At 39.3% G+C, this 21257-nt stretch overlaps 1 protein-coding gene across 2 annotated transcripts in view; it reads left to right on the plus strand.

The window, feature by feature from the left end:
- The window catches only part of FLT1 (fms related receptor tyrosine kinase 1), a 112481-nt gene that overhangs the window by 13984 nt on the left and 77240 nt on the right, over positions 1-21257 (plus strand). For both annotated transcript variants that reach the window (XM_068930165.1, XM_068930166.1), the window contains exons 2-7: positions 2979-3075; positions 3370-3590; positions 12939-13063; positions 19089-19251; positions 19339-19475; positions 21022-21196. In XM_068930165.1, coding sequence (XP_068786266.1) covers positions 2979-3075; positions 3370-3590; positions 12939-13063; positions 19089-19251; positions 19339-19475; positions 21022-21196 — 918 coding nt within the window. The remainder of the gene's footprint in view (positions 1-2978; positions 3076-3369; positions 3591-12938; positions 13064-19088; positions 19252-19338; positions 19476-21021; positions 21197-21257) is intronic.

Below are 21257 nucleotides of genomic sequence, written 5' to 3' on the forward strand. Positions count from 1 at the left end.
CTCCCCAGGCCCTTGTCTGTGATTGCACCACCTACACCAGATTCACGCTCTGAGCAACCTGCCTGTCCAGCTGTAGCCGCTGGGCTTTGATCCACATCGGCTCCTCTGGCAGGTCCTACTGCTATTTTTTTCATACGTGTTGAACTGTCAAGAAACACCATTGTGCGCTTTCAGCTTTGCTAGATCCTGAAAAAAGGAAGAGTTCAGGGGAGCTTGCAGCCATGTTCCTCACCTTATGTAAGAAATAAGTTTCTTAAAAGCCAGGTAGAAACTTGGCTTGGGAGAACATCTGAACCTCCAGTTCTAGGATGATAAGAGAGGTGAATGAAATGCAGGAACATGGTACTTTCATGAAATGGTCAGATTGTTCAATCTGAGGACACCGACAATCCCTCTCAACCAGCATGCCTGGATTTCTCTTCACAGAAGCAGAGCCGAACTCTTGTAACAGCTTATCTCAAATTCTCAATATTTAGCTTTAGCAATATTATTTCAGAACTGAAATAATAGACTGTGAGCATCCATGAGAGACTATCCCATAATGGCACAATGCACCGTTTGGCAAACCCAGCATCTCGGGGTTTAGATTCTCAGTTGGTAGGTGAGAGAAATCTATTTGCAAGATCCCATATAACAAATTACTTCTTCACAGATTTACTGCTTTTTCTCCCCCTCTTAACAGCCAGCAAAAATATGTTCATTTCAGTTTGGAGTGTGATTATCTAGACAAATCACAGAGAAAGTATGTATATTTGTAAAGTATTACCATTCCAATTTTTACTAATATTTGTGGCACAGTTCAGAGCACCTTTTTTTTCAGAAAACTTGTTATGCATTTGCTTAAAACCTGTTCAAGTGAGCTATGTTTTTAGTATATGTATATGTTTATCCTTTAAATGTTCTTTTGAATAGGGATGAAAGTTTATATATACAAGAACACTTCCAGATCCATGGCTTGAATGAGAAATATACAGGACTAAGTAGAAAAATGAAACTAACTTAGGTGCTGAAAGGCAGTTAGTTAAAATTAACCTTTACATTGTATCTCCCTATAATGTTAAGGGAAAAAAAAGGGTGCCAAAAAGCATCAATAAGCAGGTTGGGAGACCTAATTAGGTATTTACTTCTCTGTATTGATCGTGTTGGCTACTCCCAGAAGGTGAGGTAGGCTGCTTGGCTTCTTGTCTCCACCTATTTTGTAGGGAATTGTTAGGAAATATTTAATGGCAAATGGAGCACAGCACCACCACCACCACCACAACAACAACAAAAGAGAGAGCTGAGGGCACTGCCTCCTTTCTCCCTACCTTTTGCATAAAAGCTTTGTACTTAGATGTATTTCTCCAAAAGTGGAGGATTCACTTGTAGGCCTTTCTCAGATTGAAGGAGTTCCAGTCCACATCTCAGAATAAACTTTTAATATCCAGCCTCTAATCTGAAGCTATGTGCACTGCTAGGTGAAAGCTGCTGAGTTTGGAGCAGCTCATTGACTCAGGAGAGTTTATACTGTCAAAATTTAGTTACCTATCCTGGCCTCCAAAAATTCCTTCTATAGTCAATGAAAGAGATAGGACTTTCCAGTGGGTTATTTACAGCATCCAAATAAGGTTCACTTGTTTTTACTATGTTTGATGCATACAGCTGTTTGTATTCAGCTGTGGTAGGGAGCTCTTAGAATGGCCTAAAATAGCTGAACTGAAATTGTACTTGACCATGTTTGAGTGGAAAATACACAGCACAGTTGTTTACATGACGCTACTTCTTTCATGCATTGACAATGACAAACTCTTTCAGAGTAAAGTGATCTGGGGTACTCTCAGATCTGCCCTTCTACTACTGAAATATTCACAAATTACACTCACGTCCAGATTTAGACCAAAAGTGTTTTTCAACTTTAACTGTTTCAAAATATTTGCTTGTTATGTTCCTAGCTTCTGGAACACTGCTGTCAGTGTGAGGGCAATAGGATCAAGGATTGTTTCTTCTGTAAAGCATGCGTTTCTGTCTTTGACATGAGAGCTTTTGTGTCTGTAGCCTATTACTGGGCAGAGAAAAAAATGTTATGCCTTTCCAGCACTTGCTGGCTCAATGCAAGGGAAGGGAATATCCTGTGATCCTCTTGCCTTCTGTTCATAAGGTTGTCTCATGGACTTCCTAAAAATTGCCTTTACACAGCCTGTGAAAAGTGTGCCTGGATGTTTATAAGTGTCCTAAGCCACCTCACATTATATTAAGCCTCTGGGCACCCAGGGTTTTATCCACCATGCTAGAAGGCTCTGGCTGTGACTGAGGCCGTGTTTGCAGGCTTGCTTGCTCAACTCTGCTCTGGAGTTGTTCCTGTTCTCAAAATTTATTGTAGAGCTGTCCAGCAGCCTTTTGACACTACTTTACTTTGAAGAAGCTTTCACCTACTGAGGAACTGTAGTTAACAGTGCTATACTGTTCGGTTAAGACGAGTAGACCTTCAAATCCCTGTTCACTCTTTCCAAAGGACTTCCAACTTGGCAGGGCATTGTTTGAGTCAGAGTTCAGTATCTCAGAAGCCAAAACAGGGACCTTGCCATGGGAGGGGCCAACTTCCGCTCTTCCCCTTCAAGAGGTTGTCATAGTGGTGTTTGCTAAGGAAGCACAGCCAGCAGTGCCTGAAGCTGTGAGGGGCCAGGAGAACCACGCTCACATGGTTAGAGGTGTAGCCATGAAGTCTAGAGGTTGTTTCATGGTACAGTCAGTGGAACAATTGGAAAGCAAAGGCACCGACCAAAACCTGCATAGCTTTCATTTCTCCTTTCTTTCCTGAGTGATTCTTATGGAAGAGTCAGGACAGCTAGATTTTGCTCACAGAAAGAGTATGTATGGTAAGGGGGGTGTGCTGCTTTCCTTTACTTTCCCCTTCCAATGTAACAGCCTATGAACGTAAGTGGATTAAATGCTGGGAGCTGATTTACCATTGTTACCGATTTTCTCCTTTGCTTTTCTAGGATCTAGTTCAGGATCAAAATTAAAAGTTCCTGAACTGAGTATAAATGGCATACAGCACGTCATTCAAGCAGGCCAGACTTTAAATCTCACATGCAGGTAAACAGATGAATTGGCTTATGATAATTTGACTGGGAGTTTATACACCTGACACTTTCTTTTTTTGTAACTGTAATTAGAAAAAAATAAAACCTTGTGTTGTGGGGAAAGGTGGGGAGTGAACTTCAATGGCAATTGTTTAATAGTTCTTTGTTGTTTGTTGTTGTTTTTGGAAAATAAGATAAAAGAGAACCCCAGAAATAGCCTGATATAATAAAAAAGAAAGCTTGGGAACTGGAGCTATATAATTGCAGACCAACATAATTGTTTCTGCTTCCTTATCTGTATTTGCAGGGGGGAAATGGTTCATTCATGGTCTTTGCCTGAAACTCTAAGTAAGGATAGCAAAAGGCTGAAAGTAATTAAATATGCCTGTGGAAGGAATGGGAAGCAGTCCTGTAGCAGTCTGACCTTGAGCAGAACTCAAGCAAGTGACACTGGAAATTATAGCTGCAAATATCCAACAAGTGCTGTGAAAAAGAAGAAGGAATCTACAGTCTATGTATTTGTTAATGGTAAGACTATATTTTTTAACACTTCTTGGAACTTTCATTTCAATACAGCAAAATGGGTAAAACATGCACTACAGCTATGGTGAAACACAGGGTTCTGAATGATGTTTTCAGCTTTGTAAAATTTCATGAAAATTTACCAATCTATGTATCAAATCTGCTCTCTCATGGCTTGCAAATACAAATGTTAGTGTTTTATCTGTTATTAAAAAAATGAGAAAAGAAGAAGATCAAATCCAACCAGTCCATCTGAATAACTAGAACTTCACAAGGAAGTAGCCTAGAAGTGAATCTGTGAAATGGGTATTATAGAAGTCATGTTTTACAGAATCAAATACTGACTGATGAAAACTGTATACCTGGTAGAATCTGCTTTAAATTGTCCCTGTATGATTGCAGATTTCTAGACAGTTGAAGGATGCTGATGCTTCTTTCCAGATCACAGAATTTTCTTATCCTGTGGAAAATTAACATTTGCTTGTTAGTTTCATTCAAAAATGTATTCTGCAGTTTGATTGTAAAAATCTCGAATAAGTGGAACCAAGCTAAGTACAGAATTGTGTTCAATAACCCAGTATTGTGCAATATGTAGGAAATGCTGGAATTAGGTCTGCTAAGCTATAATAGAGATTGTTTGCTGATCCTGTTTTCTTCCAGGATATTAATCAGATACTTCTCAGAATAATTGAATTCAAATGAAATAATAAAAGAAGAAATTATAAACCCTCTAGATTTTGCATTTAATTTTGTACCTTAGTCTTTCTTGATTTTGCAACAAAAAGTTAGTAGAATACAGTAAGGTGATTCACAGATTTTGGAAGCCTGGATTAGAGAGAATAAGCAACTGGAATTTTTCCAAGTTATGTGTCTACTGCTTCTAATGAGTTCACATCAGTGAAAAAGCAGAACAAAGTGGACCTCTCACTACGGTGACAGAAAATAAGATACCATTCCCTGTTATTGTGTGTTGCTGTTCATCCTGCTTTTTTATATCTGAAACATACCACAGAGCATTTTGTCACCCAGCTATTTACCTATGTGACCCTTGCTGTTCTAATTCACTGGATATCCAGCTACAGATGCACCGTGAAAGCATAATGCAAGTAGGTTATTCATTTAGTGGCCAACATTTCCGCTGCCTAGCAAAACTTATGATTTTCTTGGATGACTTTTTCACGTTTCCCACTGTGGAACCACTTCCTTGAACCTCCCACCTTGGACCTCATCTCTAGCTGTGATCTACCCACAGCCCTCTCCATTTACTACATGGGAAAAGCAAGAATGGCTGTGATCCTGCCTGAGAACCTCTATGCTAAAACGACTTCACAATGTATGAGATTCCTTCACGTTCTCTTCATCTCTTTCTGTTTTGAGGTATTAATTCTTTTGGATCCTGAATTATTACAAATGGAAGACACGATCTTTCTAACTCTTCGCTGCTTCCTGAGTTGTGTGCTGCTTTCTTGCCTTTGGAAGACAACCTAAATCAGTTATATGAATTAGGGTTATATGCCCAATGGATTCACATGATGGAAGAGAAACGTGTCGTTGGAGAGCCAGAGAAGTAGTAGTGTCTTTGGTGAACCACCACCCCTCCCCCACCCAAAAAAATCAGCTAAAGCAAGTGCCTAAGTGTCTTAGTTATGTTGATTTTCACGGACATTCAGACACTAATTGTTGATATCACTTTTGAAAATAGGATTTACATCAAGCTTCAGTCTCTTCCTTACCTGCCAAAAAGAACCAATAAAATGTTGAAGAGACAATCTTGTGTCATATTTAGGCATCTTTGGCATCTTAATTTTCTGAATTTGACAATCCTTTGGGTTGAAAGTCAATTTTGTAGCACTTAAGTGCTGATCGTGTTCTACTAAGCATGTATGTGAGTTTGGCAACCTACTGAGGATGAGGGAGGCTGCAAGGTAACTGCTCATGCAATGCCTGTTCAAAGTGTCACTCTATTATCCCAAGGTGTGGGAAGATGTATTGATCTTCCAAAAATTTACAGTTTCATGAAGAAATGCTGAGTAAATTGAAAATAAATAAAATTCTGAGTACAAAAAAGGGACGCTACTCAGCACTTCTGATCAGTATAGCATTGGCATTTGGGAAAAAAAAAACAACAACCAAACACACCCAAAAAAACAAAAAAAACCCCAAACCATCAACACCAACAACAAAAACTTGAATCTCTGAATATAAGTCATTGTTTCTGAAAACATGCATGAAATTCAAACATCTGGCCCAAACGGGGGTGAGACGAGGATTAAAAAAAATCCTCTTTCAAGACTATCTTTCTTGATTTTAGCTTTATTTTAAATGGATTTTTGGGTGCTTGGGAAATAAACATTTGTAAAATTTGGGTCACTCCTAGTTTTGTATTGCTTCCTGTGGCAGGACATTGTGTCAGTCAATTTCCCATATCAGCTCCATGTGGATCACCAAGGTGCCTGATTCCCATGTCTTCTCATGCAGCAAATGAGAACAAATAGTTGCTATTTACAAATACAGAATCCAAATCAGGAAAGTTGATATTGTTTGTACAGGAAGTCATCACTTATTGTTTTAAAAATGTTATGCATTTCCGTAATTGGAATGATACTGAACATGGACTGGATAAAAAACAATAAACTCATTAAGTTCTTTGGTTCGGTAATGAAAGTACACTATGTCAGAAGATAAGCTTATATAAACAGAAATAAGATGTAAGGCAATGAAAGGGAGATTGAAAATCTCACGTGCCCCAGTATTACTTAAAGCATTTCTGAAGCCCTGTGTTCGAGTGATCAAGAACAGGCAGGCTGATGACATTTCTTGCAGGAGCTAGTCAAGACACCACCCCGCTTTCAGCTGGAGAGGTCACTAATGAGTTGCACAGGGGAGCGAGCGGACCGCGTGTGCAGCAGGAACGCTTGGCCACACACAGTTCAGGAATTGAGGCATCAAGCGAGGGAAATGAATTCTCTCAAGAGCCTTGGACTTTGCTCTAAGAAAACTGATGTCTTGACTTCTACCATGAGCCATGGGAAAAATCTGAAATGCAGCAAAGCTTCTTTGCCAATTCCTTCACTGTCTCCGACAGAAAACTGCTCTGATCTTTGTCTTGTTACACAATTGCAGCTTGGTAGTTAAATGGAAAGATTTGTAATGAATACTTGCTGTGTACATTGGAGTAAGATGCGGGGAATTTTCTGCTCAAAAAGAGATCATTATGGAACAATGACATTTAAGAAACACCAAATTATCAGCAGGCTATTTTGAAGCCTACATAGATTTCCCCAGGGACAGTGCTGAAGGCTCGTCTTTCTATCTGCCTTTGTTCTGGTAGCTCCAAGACTCTCTTCCAATTGCTGGAGCTCATTTATTTTCTTTCTTCCTCAAAAATGTGCAGTTCTCCTCATTCTTTATTCTCATCAGCTCTTTCTTCTTATTCTCTTATCACCTGTTCCCGTGGTAGAATAGAGAAAAGGCAATAAATTCAATTACATTTATATATCAAGGTTATATCTTTGTGGGAATTTAAATGAACTTTGACTCAAGTTCAAGTGTTGCTACTACTTGTGATAAAGATAACATCAGACTACGTAAGAATCATGTTTCAATTCTACTGCAATAGAGAATTTTTCTCCATGTGAAGTTGTATCTAGCTTTAGGGTATTAGCTCATTCCTCAGTCAAATTTGTACCACTTCCTATCCCTCCTTGCACTCCTTGTGCACACATGTGCTGACCATCTGGGTGCTCTTCCTTGCAAAGTGACACATTTACTGGCACTCCAGTCAAGCACCATTCAAAATATTCTATCTTAAAACTAGCTCTCCAGACTAAGCCAGTTGTATATACTCTTATCTATACTCTTTCAAGGCCTACCAGAGAGAAAAAGGCACCTTCAGGTACGTTCTTCTCATCACTGACTTCAGATAACAGGCTTAGATTAGGTGTCTTGCTTTGAGATGATTAAAGACAGTGAGAAGAATCAGAGCGGGGTAACTTATCATAATAGAAGTGCTGAGAACCATACTTGTAGTTCACCAGTCCCTGGAATCTCAGATATGTCCACTAATTGTGGGTATTTGTCCTGAGATGTGTCTCAGGTTGGACAGTCCAAAATAAAAGGCTTTATCATTAGTGAATACTTCAGATTATAAGCCTTTGACATGACCAAACACTTGGGGTTTTGAGTGCATTTTCAAACTCTAGAGTTGCCTTCTGCGAGTGCCGAGCACGTGGATTCTCCTTGGGAGGTCCAGTTGTTGAGAGACAGCTGGATCCAGCCCCAGAACTGACATGGATTTAACATTTAACTTGAATAGATTGACTCCCATATAACCCGAGAGGTATTCTATCACAGAACGGGGAGGGCATCAAAAGAGTTCCCTGAAAGGCTTTGTCTTTAAGATGAGACACTTCAAAGTCAAAATAATTCAGTGAATGAAAAAAGTAGAATGACAAAACACCCTGAGAATCAGCAGAAAAGGAGATTTTTCTTGTTCTTTTTCTCTTCTTCCTCTTACTCAGAAATAATACACTGATGGAATAAGCTGCTGAGGCCTAAAAAACTCTTCCTCTCTCATGCTTTTCATTCTATCTTTGCTTTTGGCACAGTACTAACATATGAGTAGTACATTTTTGGCTAACACTGTCAGAGTCAATAATATGATTGCACTTCTGTTATGAAAAGGAAACTAGTTGAAATTAAACTATGCTACAGCTGTATCAAGTATGTGGACACATTTTTAGTGTCTAATGAAGTTCCTGTTACAAACCAGAGCCCTCTAGGATTCGCTGACATAAATCACCTGTAATTGCTGTACTCATGAGTAATGTCATTGAGTGTACCGACTGCACACTGCAGCATGCTGTGTAGACGGAGCCTGTGGGGAAGTCTCCAAGGCTGCGCACTAAACTCACTGAGGTCCTGCTTCCTCACCAAGGCTTCTCGCTGCCACTGAGACAGAAATACATTTCAAAGACGAATCGGCAAGAGGAGGCTCATATCTGGAAAAGTGCTTCTAATGCCCGTTAGCCTTTCTGGAAATAACTTGCTCAACATAGTAATTGCTCTGGAGTGAATTCCCTGGCTAATATGGGTAAGAATATTTTTCCTTAAGAATTGTAAGCATGTTTTAAGTGTGTTATGGACTTACACGATTGATAGTATAGTACTATTTGCCCTGAAGGAAAACAAGCAAACCCTATCTAGAAATCGCCATACAGTTATGCTAGTAATGCTTTGTGTTTGAATGTGCTCCAGACATAAAATATTGCCCTCCTTTCTATTTTTTCCCAGACTTTTGTGCTTATTAACTTAAATCTTGTCCTTCCTCAAGGTTTAGAAAGCATTTGAACTAGAAGAGTATTATTTTACAGGCTAAGAAGAGACAAAGGTGGGAAAGCCCTTGCAGAAATCATTTTAAATCATTTTGTATTGTACTTCCAAACATACAGAAAAGGATTTATTTCCTTACAAACACAGACATCTACTTGTGAGCAGGTTGAATAAGCAACTTTTCTAAAGCATGATTCTTCTCGTTCTAAAACAGATGTCTAAAATAGGTTAGCAGAATCCCATGCCAGAATTCCCCTTTTTTCTCCAGGTACTACACAAGCACTTTGGACAGATACAGATGTAGATGTAGAAGTGAGATAAAGTCCACTCTCAGTGAGCAAGGCTCTACTTCAATTAATTTTGAACAACCCTACTGATACAGCCGGGATTACTAAATTTAGACAGGGTGAATCAGTGCAAAGGAAAGGGGAATTTGGCAATTGGCCCATTGACTTTAGTGAGGTTTACAGGTATGTATCATAATAGAGTTTGGTCCTGTTCACATACATGGGGTTTTATGTGAACGTGAGGAAACAGTTTAGGCTCTTCTGCCCAACAAAACCTTCATGATAAAACAGACGTAAGTGGGTATTTTGGAGGACTTTTAGAGGACAAACTTCTAGAGATCTCAGGGAACTCAAACTTTCCTACAGAGACTTTTCTTCTCACAAATGTTTATGTGAGTACTCTGACTTACATAGCTGAGATTATTTAAAACAAAAACAAAAAAAACCAAAACCAAAAACAGTAGCCAAGAGTGTGCAAATAAAGAATCTCATCATCTTTTCTGAATCTGGCATTTCAGTGTTGGCTAGTTTAGTTGTTTGTGCAAGCCCCATAAATCTGGTTACTGATACAAGACATAATACTGCTTGTGTTAAGTCTCTTATCAAGATCGTATCTGGCTGCCAACCAGCTTAATAAAAAGCTGCTATTTATGTTTTTTACAATATACCAAGTGACCTTCATGGATTTTGTGATTTCATGAATGCGCTTTGCGGTTTCATGTTGACTGTGAGTGAGAGCTATTGTAAGGAACACAGTCAAACTAGCACATAGTCATTAGCTCCAGGCACACCAAAAAAATAAAATAAAATGACTTTTAAAGTAACCTTTAGCATATGCAAATATTCTGGCTATCCATCTTTTATCTCCTACACTTGCAGACAGCTCTGAATTAAAAAACAAAAACTCAAAAAAAAAGGTCAAACCACTTAGATTTTCCACTCCAAATACTGATGGAGCTGAATGTGCAACTCTGACATGGTTTTCAAGATTGGTCAAATACTCTCAGAATGGTCTGTTACTTCACTCGTTCCTTACCATCATCTTTAAAAGGTATGGATCACCATCATGTTCCTTTTATGCCTAGAGCTTTCTGAACATAAAACTGAACAAGTCAACAAGGCCAAAAGAGCAGAGAAATTTCATTCCGGAAGACTGCCAGTGGGAGGTGAGGAGATTCTGGGCATGCTCTCAGCCAGGAAGGCTGGCATTTACCTCCACCCAGGAAGGAACTGGGGGGAAACGTATCAGCAGCCACTGGCAGTAGATAGGGGCGTGATGGGAGGAAAAGAGGAAGAATGAACTGAGGTCTGCTATTATTTGAGGAATAGAATGACTCCACATCTTTGGCTTACCCTGAGTCCTGTGTTATTGTGGGCTGGGCTCTGCCTGCTCCAAGCTGGGAGAACCTGCACCAAATTCTGGTCTTGAAGTAATGAGTGTATCCCCTTATGGCCATTAAGAAGAAAGAAGAATAAAATCAAAGGGAATCAGGAAAAGCCTCCACACTCATTATGAAAACAAAACTGTGCTAGGAAACATGATGCGTATTCCTTTTAATCAAAAGCAGGAAGACATTTGGAGCACTTGGAGCCATCGATTGCCCTCCGGTCCATGGCGGAAGTCCCCAGTGATGTCAATGGGAATTCTGCACGCGAATCGCAGGGGCAACTGAGACGGCTCAACATGTCCCGGTGCCTTGGTGTACTGCTGCAGAGGGAGCGCACTGAGGAAGGCTGCCACTGAGGGCTGAAACCTGCCGAGAGGAGTCAGGGCGTTTGGTTGACTTTTATGCAGCGCTTCACTGACTTCTCCAGACGTGAACACACATTTCCAGTGAAGAAAAAAAAAAAAAAGGGGCGTTTTGTGCTCATTTCCTGTCCCTGCCTTCGGATGGGCAGGAATCCTGTAAGATGTGGGCTGCACAACCCCCACCGGCTCAGTATTGGCATTGGGCAGTGGTGACACTGTGTCTGCAGACCGCACCGGTAATCTCCAGAGCAGCTCTTCCTCACACTTGTAATGATCTGGAGATTATGATACAGGAAACTACTTTGCAAAGCTTGCTGGTTTTGGGCAAGAGCTCTTAATTTTGTGACAAGGATGAATGAGTCTTTGGGGAGTAGTAAATCCGTTTGTCTGGTGATGTTAAAGGGCAGGTGACCTCTTCCATGGCTGCAGTCCCTGAAAAACAAAAAAGGTTCTTTTCGCCATGCTACAAACAGGTTCATTCTTGGTCTTCCCTTGAATCATATTGCAAAGGAAATGTTAGACTAACAAGTCCTTAGGGTATTTTTTATTACATATGCATCCTCTATTACTCATAAGTTCCTTTTGCGATCTCAGTGAACATTTAACACCTATTATTAAATAAAGCATTGTGATAGTCTTTCATTTCAGAAACTTTGTGTAACAATTGCATCAAACCTCAGTATAAATTAGAGTTGAATTTGCTTCTCTTTCTATTTAATATCTCAAATAAAAAATATTTTTGCATGTAAGAAGTAAAGAAGATCTTAAGGGCAGAATAGTTTTATGACACTGGGAAGTGCAGCTCCTACTTTTGAAAGAGAAACAAAAGCAATGTATTTAAAGAACTGCTTCAGCCAAAATAGATCAGATATGCAGAAGTCTGAGACCAGAAAATTTCAGTAAAGTACTACAATTTAATTTTGTATAAAGGGTTAGTTCTTGTTAGCTTTACTCATTTCTTTTCTGAGAAAGATTCCCATTGTTATTTTTAAGATTTTGACTGAGTGAAAATAATAGGATTTGCCTGAAAAAACACTGGAGCTGAAGATAAGTATGGAATTAAAATCTAAATGTTCTCCTTTTTTTTCAGAGTTGAAAAGCCAAACTCTTATGTGAATTTTGAGGTAGCCTGTCTGCACCGTGACTCAAACTAAACTTTTCAGATCTGAACACCTGCAAAGAAGATTTGGAGTCAGTTAGTGGCTTGAGCCCCTCTTTGTTAACTGGTACAAACAATAGCAGCAGCAATGTTCCCTGTTCCCAGTGCAAGCTATTTATGACAATGCCCTTTGTTAAAGGGATTGTTCAAGGGACAGTAAATTACTCTGCCAAGCTTTAGTTACTGAGTTGAACGAAATAAATGTTTTCCTGGCATTTTCATTTACCTTGTTACTTACAAAAGAGACATGCAGGTATTGTGGTAGTGGGAAGGAGAGCAATGATTAACTCCTGCTAGTCTGTATTCTGAGAGTAAGTAGTTGACTATGTGACTGAATAATCATGGTAGAACACTTCTCCTGGTGAAGTTAAGATGAATTTTTCCATTGTTTTCCTTGCAGGGAGCAGGGATATGTCCATGTAAGGGGTTTCTTGATCAGTGAATTTCAGCTCACATCCCATCTAATTGCTTCTCCTGGTGATAATAAAATAGAAAAGCCCTGTAACAAGAAACTGCTTTACTCCCAGCAGTAGAAATGATGCTGTAATGGGAAAAATGTACTTTAACTCCCCTATATCTTGAAGGAGATATCAAAGAACTGCTATTGATAATAAACAAGTCACAAATATATTTTTAAACACTCCATAATTTTGTACTGAACTTGTTTAGATAAAAGTAAATAGAAGAGTAATACGAGGACTCTCTAACTATCATTATGGATGGAGTGAATCAGTTCCTTCCTTCTAGGATGCATTCATGGTTACATTTTCCATATACTGTCTTAACATTTCAGATATTAACCTTTTCCTTTTGTCCTTCCTCTGCAGATACAGCCAGTCCTTTTGTAGAGATGCACAGTGACATACCTAAAATAATACACATGACCGTGGGAAGAGAAATGATCATTCCATGCAGAGTCACAGCACCAAACATTGCTGTTACTTTAAAAAAGGTACCTTAATCCAAGCATACTCTGAAAGGGTTATTGTTATGTATGGATGTTGCATACTTTTTTTTGTTTGCAACACTATTTTAATGGTTTTGAAATATTTCAACAATTAAGCATTTTTTAAATATAAATCCTAGGTGTCAGTGTGATTAGAAGTATTGCAACTGTGGGGGCTTGGTCTCATATCTGAGAAAAGAGCTTCCTGAAATCTCCTGCACTGGATGGGAATTTTCTGAAGCACCTTAAACATTTCATACCATTGCAATAAAGTTTTGCTGAGAAAGGATTTTTAAGCGCAGAAAGGGACTTTTTTTTAGGAAAAAAGATGCACTCCCAGCTTTTTTCCTGCCCTTCCTTCCCTTTCCTCATCTCCTGTTCTTTAGAAGTAAGAAAGTGCAGGGCCTGGAGACCTGCTGGGGTGGTATAAGGCATTTTTTCAAGCCTTTATCCTACCTCAGTCCCTCTAGCAACTTTGCTACTTCCTTTTCCGTATGAGTGCATTTATCATCAGACTGGGGTGGCTTGTCTTTGTAGAGAAGATAGTGCACAGTTTAAGGGTGTGGGGCAGTTTTAGAAAATCTAGACATTTTTCATGTGGGAAACCATTTCCTTCCTTCTTGTATAAATAACTCTCAAGGAATCTAACTGACCTATATGTATGTAATAAAGTGCTGGGTATAAAGATGGAGAATTGTACTTCTTCCTTAAAGTTCCTTTTGTTTGGTTTAAAAATTAGGTGGAAGTGCCAGTGATGTTTTGTTTCTAAACAAAATGAGTTCTGCACATAATGGCATAAGTGTTCAGCATCGTTACTAGAAAAAGAAATTTGTCTTTCTATAGAATGACATGCAGCAGAGAAGCAATACCACTGTAAGATGCTTACCCAGATCAATGGAAGCCTTTGATTCTTCTGTAACTGGCGAAATATACACCAACCAGAGACTTGGTCCTGTGTTTTAACTTGATTTGGAGGTTTACAAATTTTAAACAGTCCTGCTTTGCTAATATTGGTACCAATTTTGCCTCTTGGTTTCCAACTGTTAAATCACATGAATGAAGCCTAAATGCACAGAAGAGAAAGTATTCTAATCTAGGATGTTTATATACACCCCTCTCCAGCAAGATATGGACCAGAGGTGGATATTTTGCACAAGACTGTGCGACTGTAGCATCAAAAGTAAATGATGTTTGGCTCTTTATATGGTCTACATTGTAAAGTAGGATCTTATTTGGGCATTGCAGTGTTAAAAGTCTCTGAAATGCCTCTGAAATCTCAGCATATTGAATTGCTAACTGAGAAAATTCCTATCAGATTTCACTCTTAATAAACATTATAAAAAATTAATTTCTTCTCCTTATTTGGAGGAAATTGAGGCACGTCTACTCTCTTGTTTTATATGAGCCTGCCTTTAGCTTGGGGTTGTGGTGTAAGATGCATGTGCCTTTATGCCATCAAAACCAGATGTAATACTTTGGGAAGGAGAAAGAGGAGGTGAAGTAAAGGCTTAACAGAAAAGTTTGGCTGCTTATATGTTTTGCATTCCAGGAAAAATAAATGTGTTCCCTAATCCATCCTAGAATTTCCTGAATTATGTAAACTACAATGCGTTGCATAATAGCTTACTTTATTTATCAAGCTGTGACACCTATGTACGAAGATTCCAGCAATTTTTTGCTCACAGAGCAATTAAGAGACGTGTTAAATGCATTTCACAGCTGCAGGCAAACTACTTCTGGAGAGCTGGCAAAGAACTATCGTGTGTTTTCCATTTAGCAATAAGGGAAGAAGTCAGTGTCCCCATAATGCAATCCCCTGGAGCTGGAAAACCACCCCCAGCATTAGAGTCATTAGACTCTGCTTTCTGTATTGCCAGGAAGTCAAAATATGGAATAATTTCTGTAACCTCTCCCTTCTGAAAGAACTCATTGGTGAAGTCATGTGAACATCGCCTACAGCATTTTGTTTCTATGTAGTGCCACTTTTTAGTTTTAGTAGACCAGTATCAGGAAGGTTTATTATCCACAAATGATTTTATTACTAAAACTGTATCTTTACTTTAGTCGATCCTTCTGTGATGTTGTGTTGCTCTGGCTGAATATCTGTACAAATTGCGCTATATAGAATGTCAATCTACGCACAGCATAGGAGGAGCCTTAAAAATCAAGAGGCTAATAAAACAGGGAACTGAAAACAGGGATGGAGATTTTCATTCCCATTTCAACTCCAACCTTCAGGTCCAAATATAACCTATTTCTGCAGCAGTTGGTGCAGTGCACTTACTCATCATTTGATGGCCTGTGAAATTAATTGATAGTTTTGATCTATTGCTTAATAGATAAATATCCGGAGTTCCTAAAACTGTCATCCTCATCAATATTGTTTTGGCAGCTTTATTCAAGATCCTTAAGAGAAGATAAACTTTATTACAACTAAAGTATGCACTTCCCTTGCTTCTTCATTTGCTTCTGTCTTGCCCAATTGAGAAATCATCATCTTTTTTTTGGTACGATGGTTTGATCCCTTTATTTGATCTTCTTTTGGATTCTGTGCCAAAATTCAGCAATGACCTTTATAGGAATAGAAGCAAATAAGTTTCAGTATAAAATAAAGGGACTAAAAAGAAAAAAACTCAGGGATGTTGAGAGGGTTACACACCTGAACTGTCTGAATTCTTAATAATGCTTCATCATCCTTCCCAAATTGGTGGAAGGGGAGAAATATAAGAAAAGATGAGCATACAAAACTCTAATGCACATTTTTACTATATTTTCAGCTGGCTCTTTCCAATATAATCTGCCTTTGGAGACGTGGGGAACCCTACCTTGACTGTGTACTCTTGACCATACGTATATACCCAAAACCTTGTGATAGTACTGTGTTAATGCCACTTGGTACCAAAAAGGTTCAGTTGGTTGGTGCTGAGCAAAGGAGGAGGCACAGCCTATACCAAAAGAAACTGAAGTCTAATTTGAAACAAAGTGCAAATAAGGTAAAAGGCCAAGACTCAGTTGGGTGCCACAGTGATGTGGCTCATGCAGATAAGTATGTAGAGAGCAAATTCCTTGTTTACTGCAGCCATCACAACAAATGCCTTCTTTGAATGCCTTGAGCATGTGCTGGTACCTATAGGTAATCTGTTGTTTCAGCTGGATTTATCCTCTGCTGTTTTGGTGGAAATCAACCTGTTTCAGTACAGTGTTCTTTTATAGGTTTTTTACTTCTCTTTGTGATGCCCAAGTGGCCAAGTTTTTGACAGGAGCCTGAATGACCTGAACTATGTTGACCCTGTTTGAGTGAGTGGCTGGGCCAGAGGACCTCTGGAGATCCCTTCCAGCCTAAATTACTGTCTGATTCGGGGATCCTCTGATCTATACCATCCACACAGCAATCATCATAATAACAACTCCATGCTCTGGGGTGACCTGAAGCCAGGGTCTCTCTGTTTAGGGCAGAGCAAAGAAACTGTGCTTCTCCAAGAGTGGGAGACAGGCCACCTGAATCAGTGGAGCTGGCAGAGGACAGCAGCATGGCAGAGGGCCAGATAAGAAGAAAAGTCAATTAAGGAGGGGAGGGTAGAGCTGTGAAGGGCCATAGGGGTGAGAGCAAGCTGTTGCACTTGCTCTCTTCTGTGAGAAAATCCTGATATTTCTACCCTCTGAAGGGGCTTGTTGCGGTATCTTGGTCTTTCTTCCACTGATGTAACCAGATGTCACAGGGTATCTTTTGCTAGTCATAGTCTTCAGTTTTCTAAAGTTTTCCTTAACAGTAACCAAAATGTGTCTATTTCTGCTTTTTTGTGCATCATCATTCACATCTCTGTTTTCAGCGGTGTCAGGTGGGTAAACTGTGCATCTAAGGATTTGCCTCCAGGGCAGATGGGCCTTTTGGATGTACAAACAACTGACTATATTTCAATGCCGCAAAATGAGATAATCTTTGTAAGCACTGTATTTCCAAGATCCAGACACTTCTTGGTTGCTCTGGTTACTTTCCCATTTCTGAGGTGAGGCTAATACAAATTCATTAATTGATTGATTAACTAATTAATGTGAAGTGAGTGCCTTCCCTGGAAACGTCAGTCTGTGGAGGCTCTGACTTGACTTTCTCTTTGTGGTGCATATGAAAACCCGTAGATGTTTTCAACCTCTACTGAAATAGTTTGGTTTTCACCAAAACAGCAGAAGACAAATCCAGCTGAAAGTCTTGAAAGCATAACTACGAACTGGCTAAACAAAGCTCAGATATTTGCTTTATTTGGAAACAGGAATGGCAATAGAGCTCTTAAAGCGCAAGATATGGTTGAATGGTAGCCAGCCAGCCAGCTATAATGTAATGGACTTTACTTGTGTGTGAAACACACACCTCCCCTGTGATTTGCATGCTTATTATAGCTTCTTATCAGCTGTTGTAAAGATAAGGAATTCTGCAACACTTTTGTGCTCACTGTAATTATTGTTCATTTGATTCATCATGCGTTTCTGTCGGAGGAAATGGTGTGAGATGAGTGGAGGTGATCTCAAGGGCAGTCCTCAGCGTGCGTGGCACAGGCAGAGTCCAGGGTGTCGCGTTTTGGAGAGAAGGCGTGCCATGCAGGAAGGTGCTGGGCAGTCTTCCCAGGCACTGGCAACTGCTCGTAATGGCTTGCCGGTAGGAAAGAGAGGGTTGGCCAGCATACAAGCTCTCTGCTACAAGAAAGGAGAAGAAAGAGATGAAGGGAATGTAGCAGGGCTGGGAGCACAGAGAGAAAGGGGTGATGAGGTGCAAGAGGTTTAGCTGGCCCAGGTGTGGGAGTGCATACAAACGTGCTTTGCTTAGGGCACTAATTCACCCAAGCTCTGCTATACACAGTCTTAAAAAATATGCTGCTTTCACTATAAAAAATTTTTACAAAAGCAGAGTCACAGCCAGGCTTCATATTCGTGGCCTTTTGCTGATCTCCATGCTATCCAAATGGTGGCATTTGTTACATTAATAAGGCTGCATAAGAACAAAAGAGGACTGATGTGAAAACAAGAGGTCTTACCTGAACATCAAAGCATATGTCATACTTTGCCTTTTCAGGCTTTTTAATATATCATTAAAATTGGCTTAAAACCCAAAGGATGCTTAAGTAAAATATCACTTGTACTGTTGACAAAGTGGAATGCTTGATCTCACAAAGCAATATGTTAATCTGTGTTGGATTTCAGGTCTTAAGTTTTAAAAACATCTGACAGCTTTGCACTGGTTACTGGTTGGGTCCTCAACTTCAGAGGGACCCAGAAGTGCCAAAATTTTAAAACATGCTGAATACTTTTCCTCTGGAAATGTGGTGTATATAGAGTGTTTCAAGCATCTTTTCAAAATCTCTAGTCGGTGTAACTTTCTTCATTCAGGTTGATATGTAGTTCTCAATAAAAGTGCCCAAGGAAGCTTTGTGGACTAAAAATTTGTGTTTCACATCAAATGTAATGACTTTAAGATATGTATGCACTGTGATCTGTCGGCTTTAGAACAAGTGTTCATGTCCTTTCCTTTTTTTTTTTTAAAAGTCTAGTTCTTTAGACAACATAAACATGAGAAGCATCAAACTGAGTTTAGGCAGGAACTGATAAAGACACAGAAAGACAGCAAATCAAGTCCATTTGTCACCTCCATTGGAAAATGTGTATTTGTGTCTCAGTGGTAACACCAGGATACTTAATTGCAAAGGTCCTCTGAGACGAGCATTTTAGCTGCCAGCTGGGAGCCAGTGGAATAGCAGCCTAAGCACTGAGACTAATGATAGTGTCAATCTATTGTGTCATAAATTACATCCTGTTATAAATAATGAAATCTTGGAAATAAATAAAACATTCACATTCTTCATCCAAATTTTTCTTCTATTTTGTGATAAAACGTGACTTGAAAAATCTGCATAATTAAATGTCATCCTTTCTACTTTGATTGGCATTTTTTGTATTTTTTTTGTTCCTTTTTATTAGGCTGTTTTGATTAGAGAGTGGCATGAAGATAAGTTATTTTTGTAATATATATTTGCAATTTCAGATTCCACCAGAAACCCTAATTCCTGATGGCAAGACAATAATCTGGGACAACATGAAAGGTTTCAGGATACCTAAGGCAACGTACAAATTCATAGGGCTCCTGAGCTGCGAGACAACTCTTGGTGGACACAAGTATAGCACGAAGTATCTAACTCACCGAGAAAGTGAGTAGCATTCACCAGTCAGTGTCTACCTGAAAGTACTTTGTTGCTGTAAAGTTACTCATTTTAATTTCTCTTCATGCCATGCAGCCAACACAATTTTTGATGTCCAGTTAAGCACCCCGCGTCTAGTCAAGTTGCTCAAAGGAGACAGCCTGGCAATTAATTGCACTGTCACTGCAGCCTGGAACACGAGAGTGCAGATGACGTGGAGCTATCCCGGGGAGGTGAGTGCTGGGGTTGAAATGAAGAAATCATGGGGGTTTTCCTGTCCATTATGCTGTATCGACCATCCCAGGAGGAATTTTTCCTCTAAATGCTTGCCATGGTTTGCATTCCACTGTTGTGACCCTTGCTGACATATCTTTTTATGTCTTCTTTTTTTTTTTTTTTTTTTGGTGTGCTTAACTGAACAAGTAAACACATTTACACAATGAATTCTGGTATACTGCATAATCACGACTGAACATTAGACTTGATTCATCCTTAGGAGCTTCTTTGCGACCTGGTGAAACAATAGGAAATTTATCACCCGGGCCCAGGCAGGAGCTCTCTCTTATGACAAAAAAGTTTTCAGTGAAGCTGTCTTTCTCAGCACATTCATTTGAAAGACTGGCAGACAGTCAGGCACCTGACTCAAGCATGTTTAGAAAAGATATTTTGATTTAGCTAGCCAAAATCTCATTTGTTAAGTGTCACATGAACAATTCTCTTGTTTTGACAACTACAGGAATGATCTCGAATGTGCTTCTCCTCCCCCCACATTGAGAGCATCCTCATAAATATTTGTCGCTTATAGAATAACTGCCAGGGAGTCCGTGTAAAGCCGATAAGAAATTTGACATTAGTTTAGGATTTACAACTCCCATTCCTTTCATGTCAGTTTGATTTATGCTGGTGATTCAAGTTGAGATCATTTATTATGTCACTCATTGTGCCTAATCACAAGCTGAAATTATGATTACATTATATAGGAAAGATTAATGCAATCACTTCTTGTATACTGTAGCCATTTTCCCTGGGACTTTTTTCACCTCAGAAACAAACAACTTAGCAACAATAAATTCTCCAAATATATTATTTTTGGTTATTATTGCCTTACCAAGCCCTAGCTTATCACCACACTTGTGAAATTCTACTTTGTTTTTATTTGGATGGCAACTGACGGGTGCTCAGTGTTTATAACACAACAACAATGTCCTGGGTTAAATAAACTTTGAGGCCAAAGGCTGAGGGGGAGTTGCAGGAAATAACTCCTCAGACTCACATTATCTTCAGTTCCACCCTGTTATTCTCTTGCCAAATCTAGTCACTTTTCCGTCAATAGCGTTTCCAGAATTCTCCCCTTCTTGTGTTAATGCCCTCATCTTCTACACGTCTGCTGCCTACGGACACTGAATCCAGGCCCCAAACTATGTGTTTCTCTAGACACATTGGCTCTGGGGTTTTTTAAGCAATGCTGGAACTGGAGGAACGGGGCGGCTGAGCGTGTTGGTATGACAGACCATACAGAAGGGATGATCTTCATGTGGGAAGAACTAGTTTGGATGTTATTGCAACTTGAATGAAAATAAGAGTGAATTGCCATATAGAACATTACTTCTAATTTTTATTTTTGACCCTTTGGAGATGTTAGACATCTTTTGCATGTATGCACTTACAATGGGATCTGGATTTTTTTAAGGGTTGGAGGCAGTAGAGTAAAAGGAAAATCTTAATGATCATTATAATTGATTTGACTGAAGTCTTTCTTGTTTGTTTTTGTTTTTAAAGGCAAGGAAGAGAGGTTCTATAACCCAGCGTATTGACCAGAAGAATACAGAAGCCAATATTTTTTACAGTATTCTCATTGTTGACAGAGTGCGTGACATTGATAAAGGCCAGTATACCTGCCATGTGAAGAGTGGGCCATCAATCAAATCTGTTAACACAACAGTCCTTGTTTATGGTAAGAAATATTGTGTATTTGTAGAATATTGAATGCTCACATGTGAAATTCAGTCATACAA

Source organism: Struthio camelus, chromosome 1 (assembly GCF_040807025.1).
Source record: "Struthio camelus isolate bStrCam1 chromosome 1, bStrCam1.hap1, whole genome shotgun sequence".
NCBI classification, from domain to species: Eukaryota; Metazoa; Chordata; class Aves; order Struthioniformes; family Struthionidae; genus Struthio; species Struthio camelus.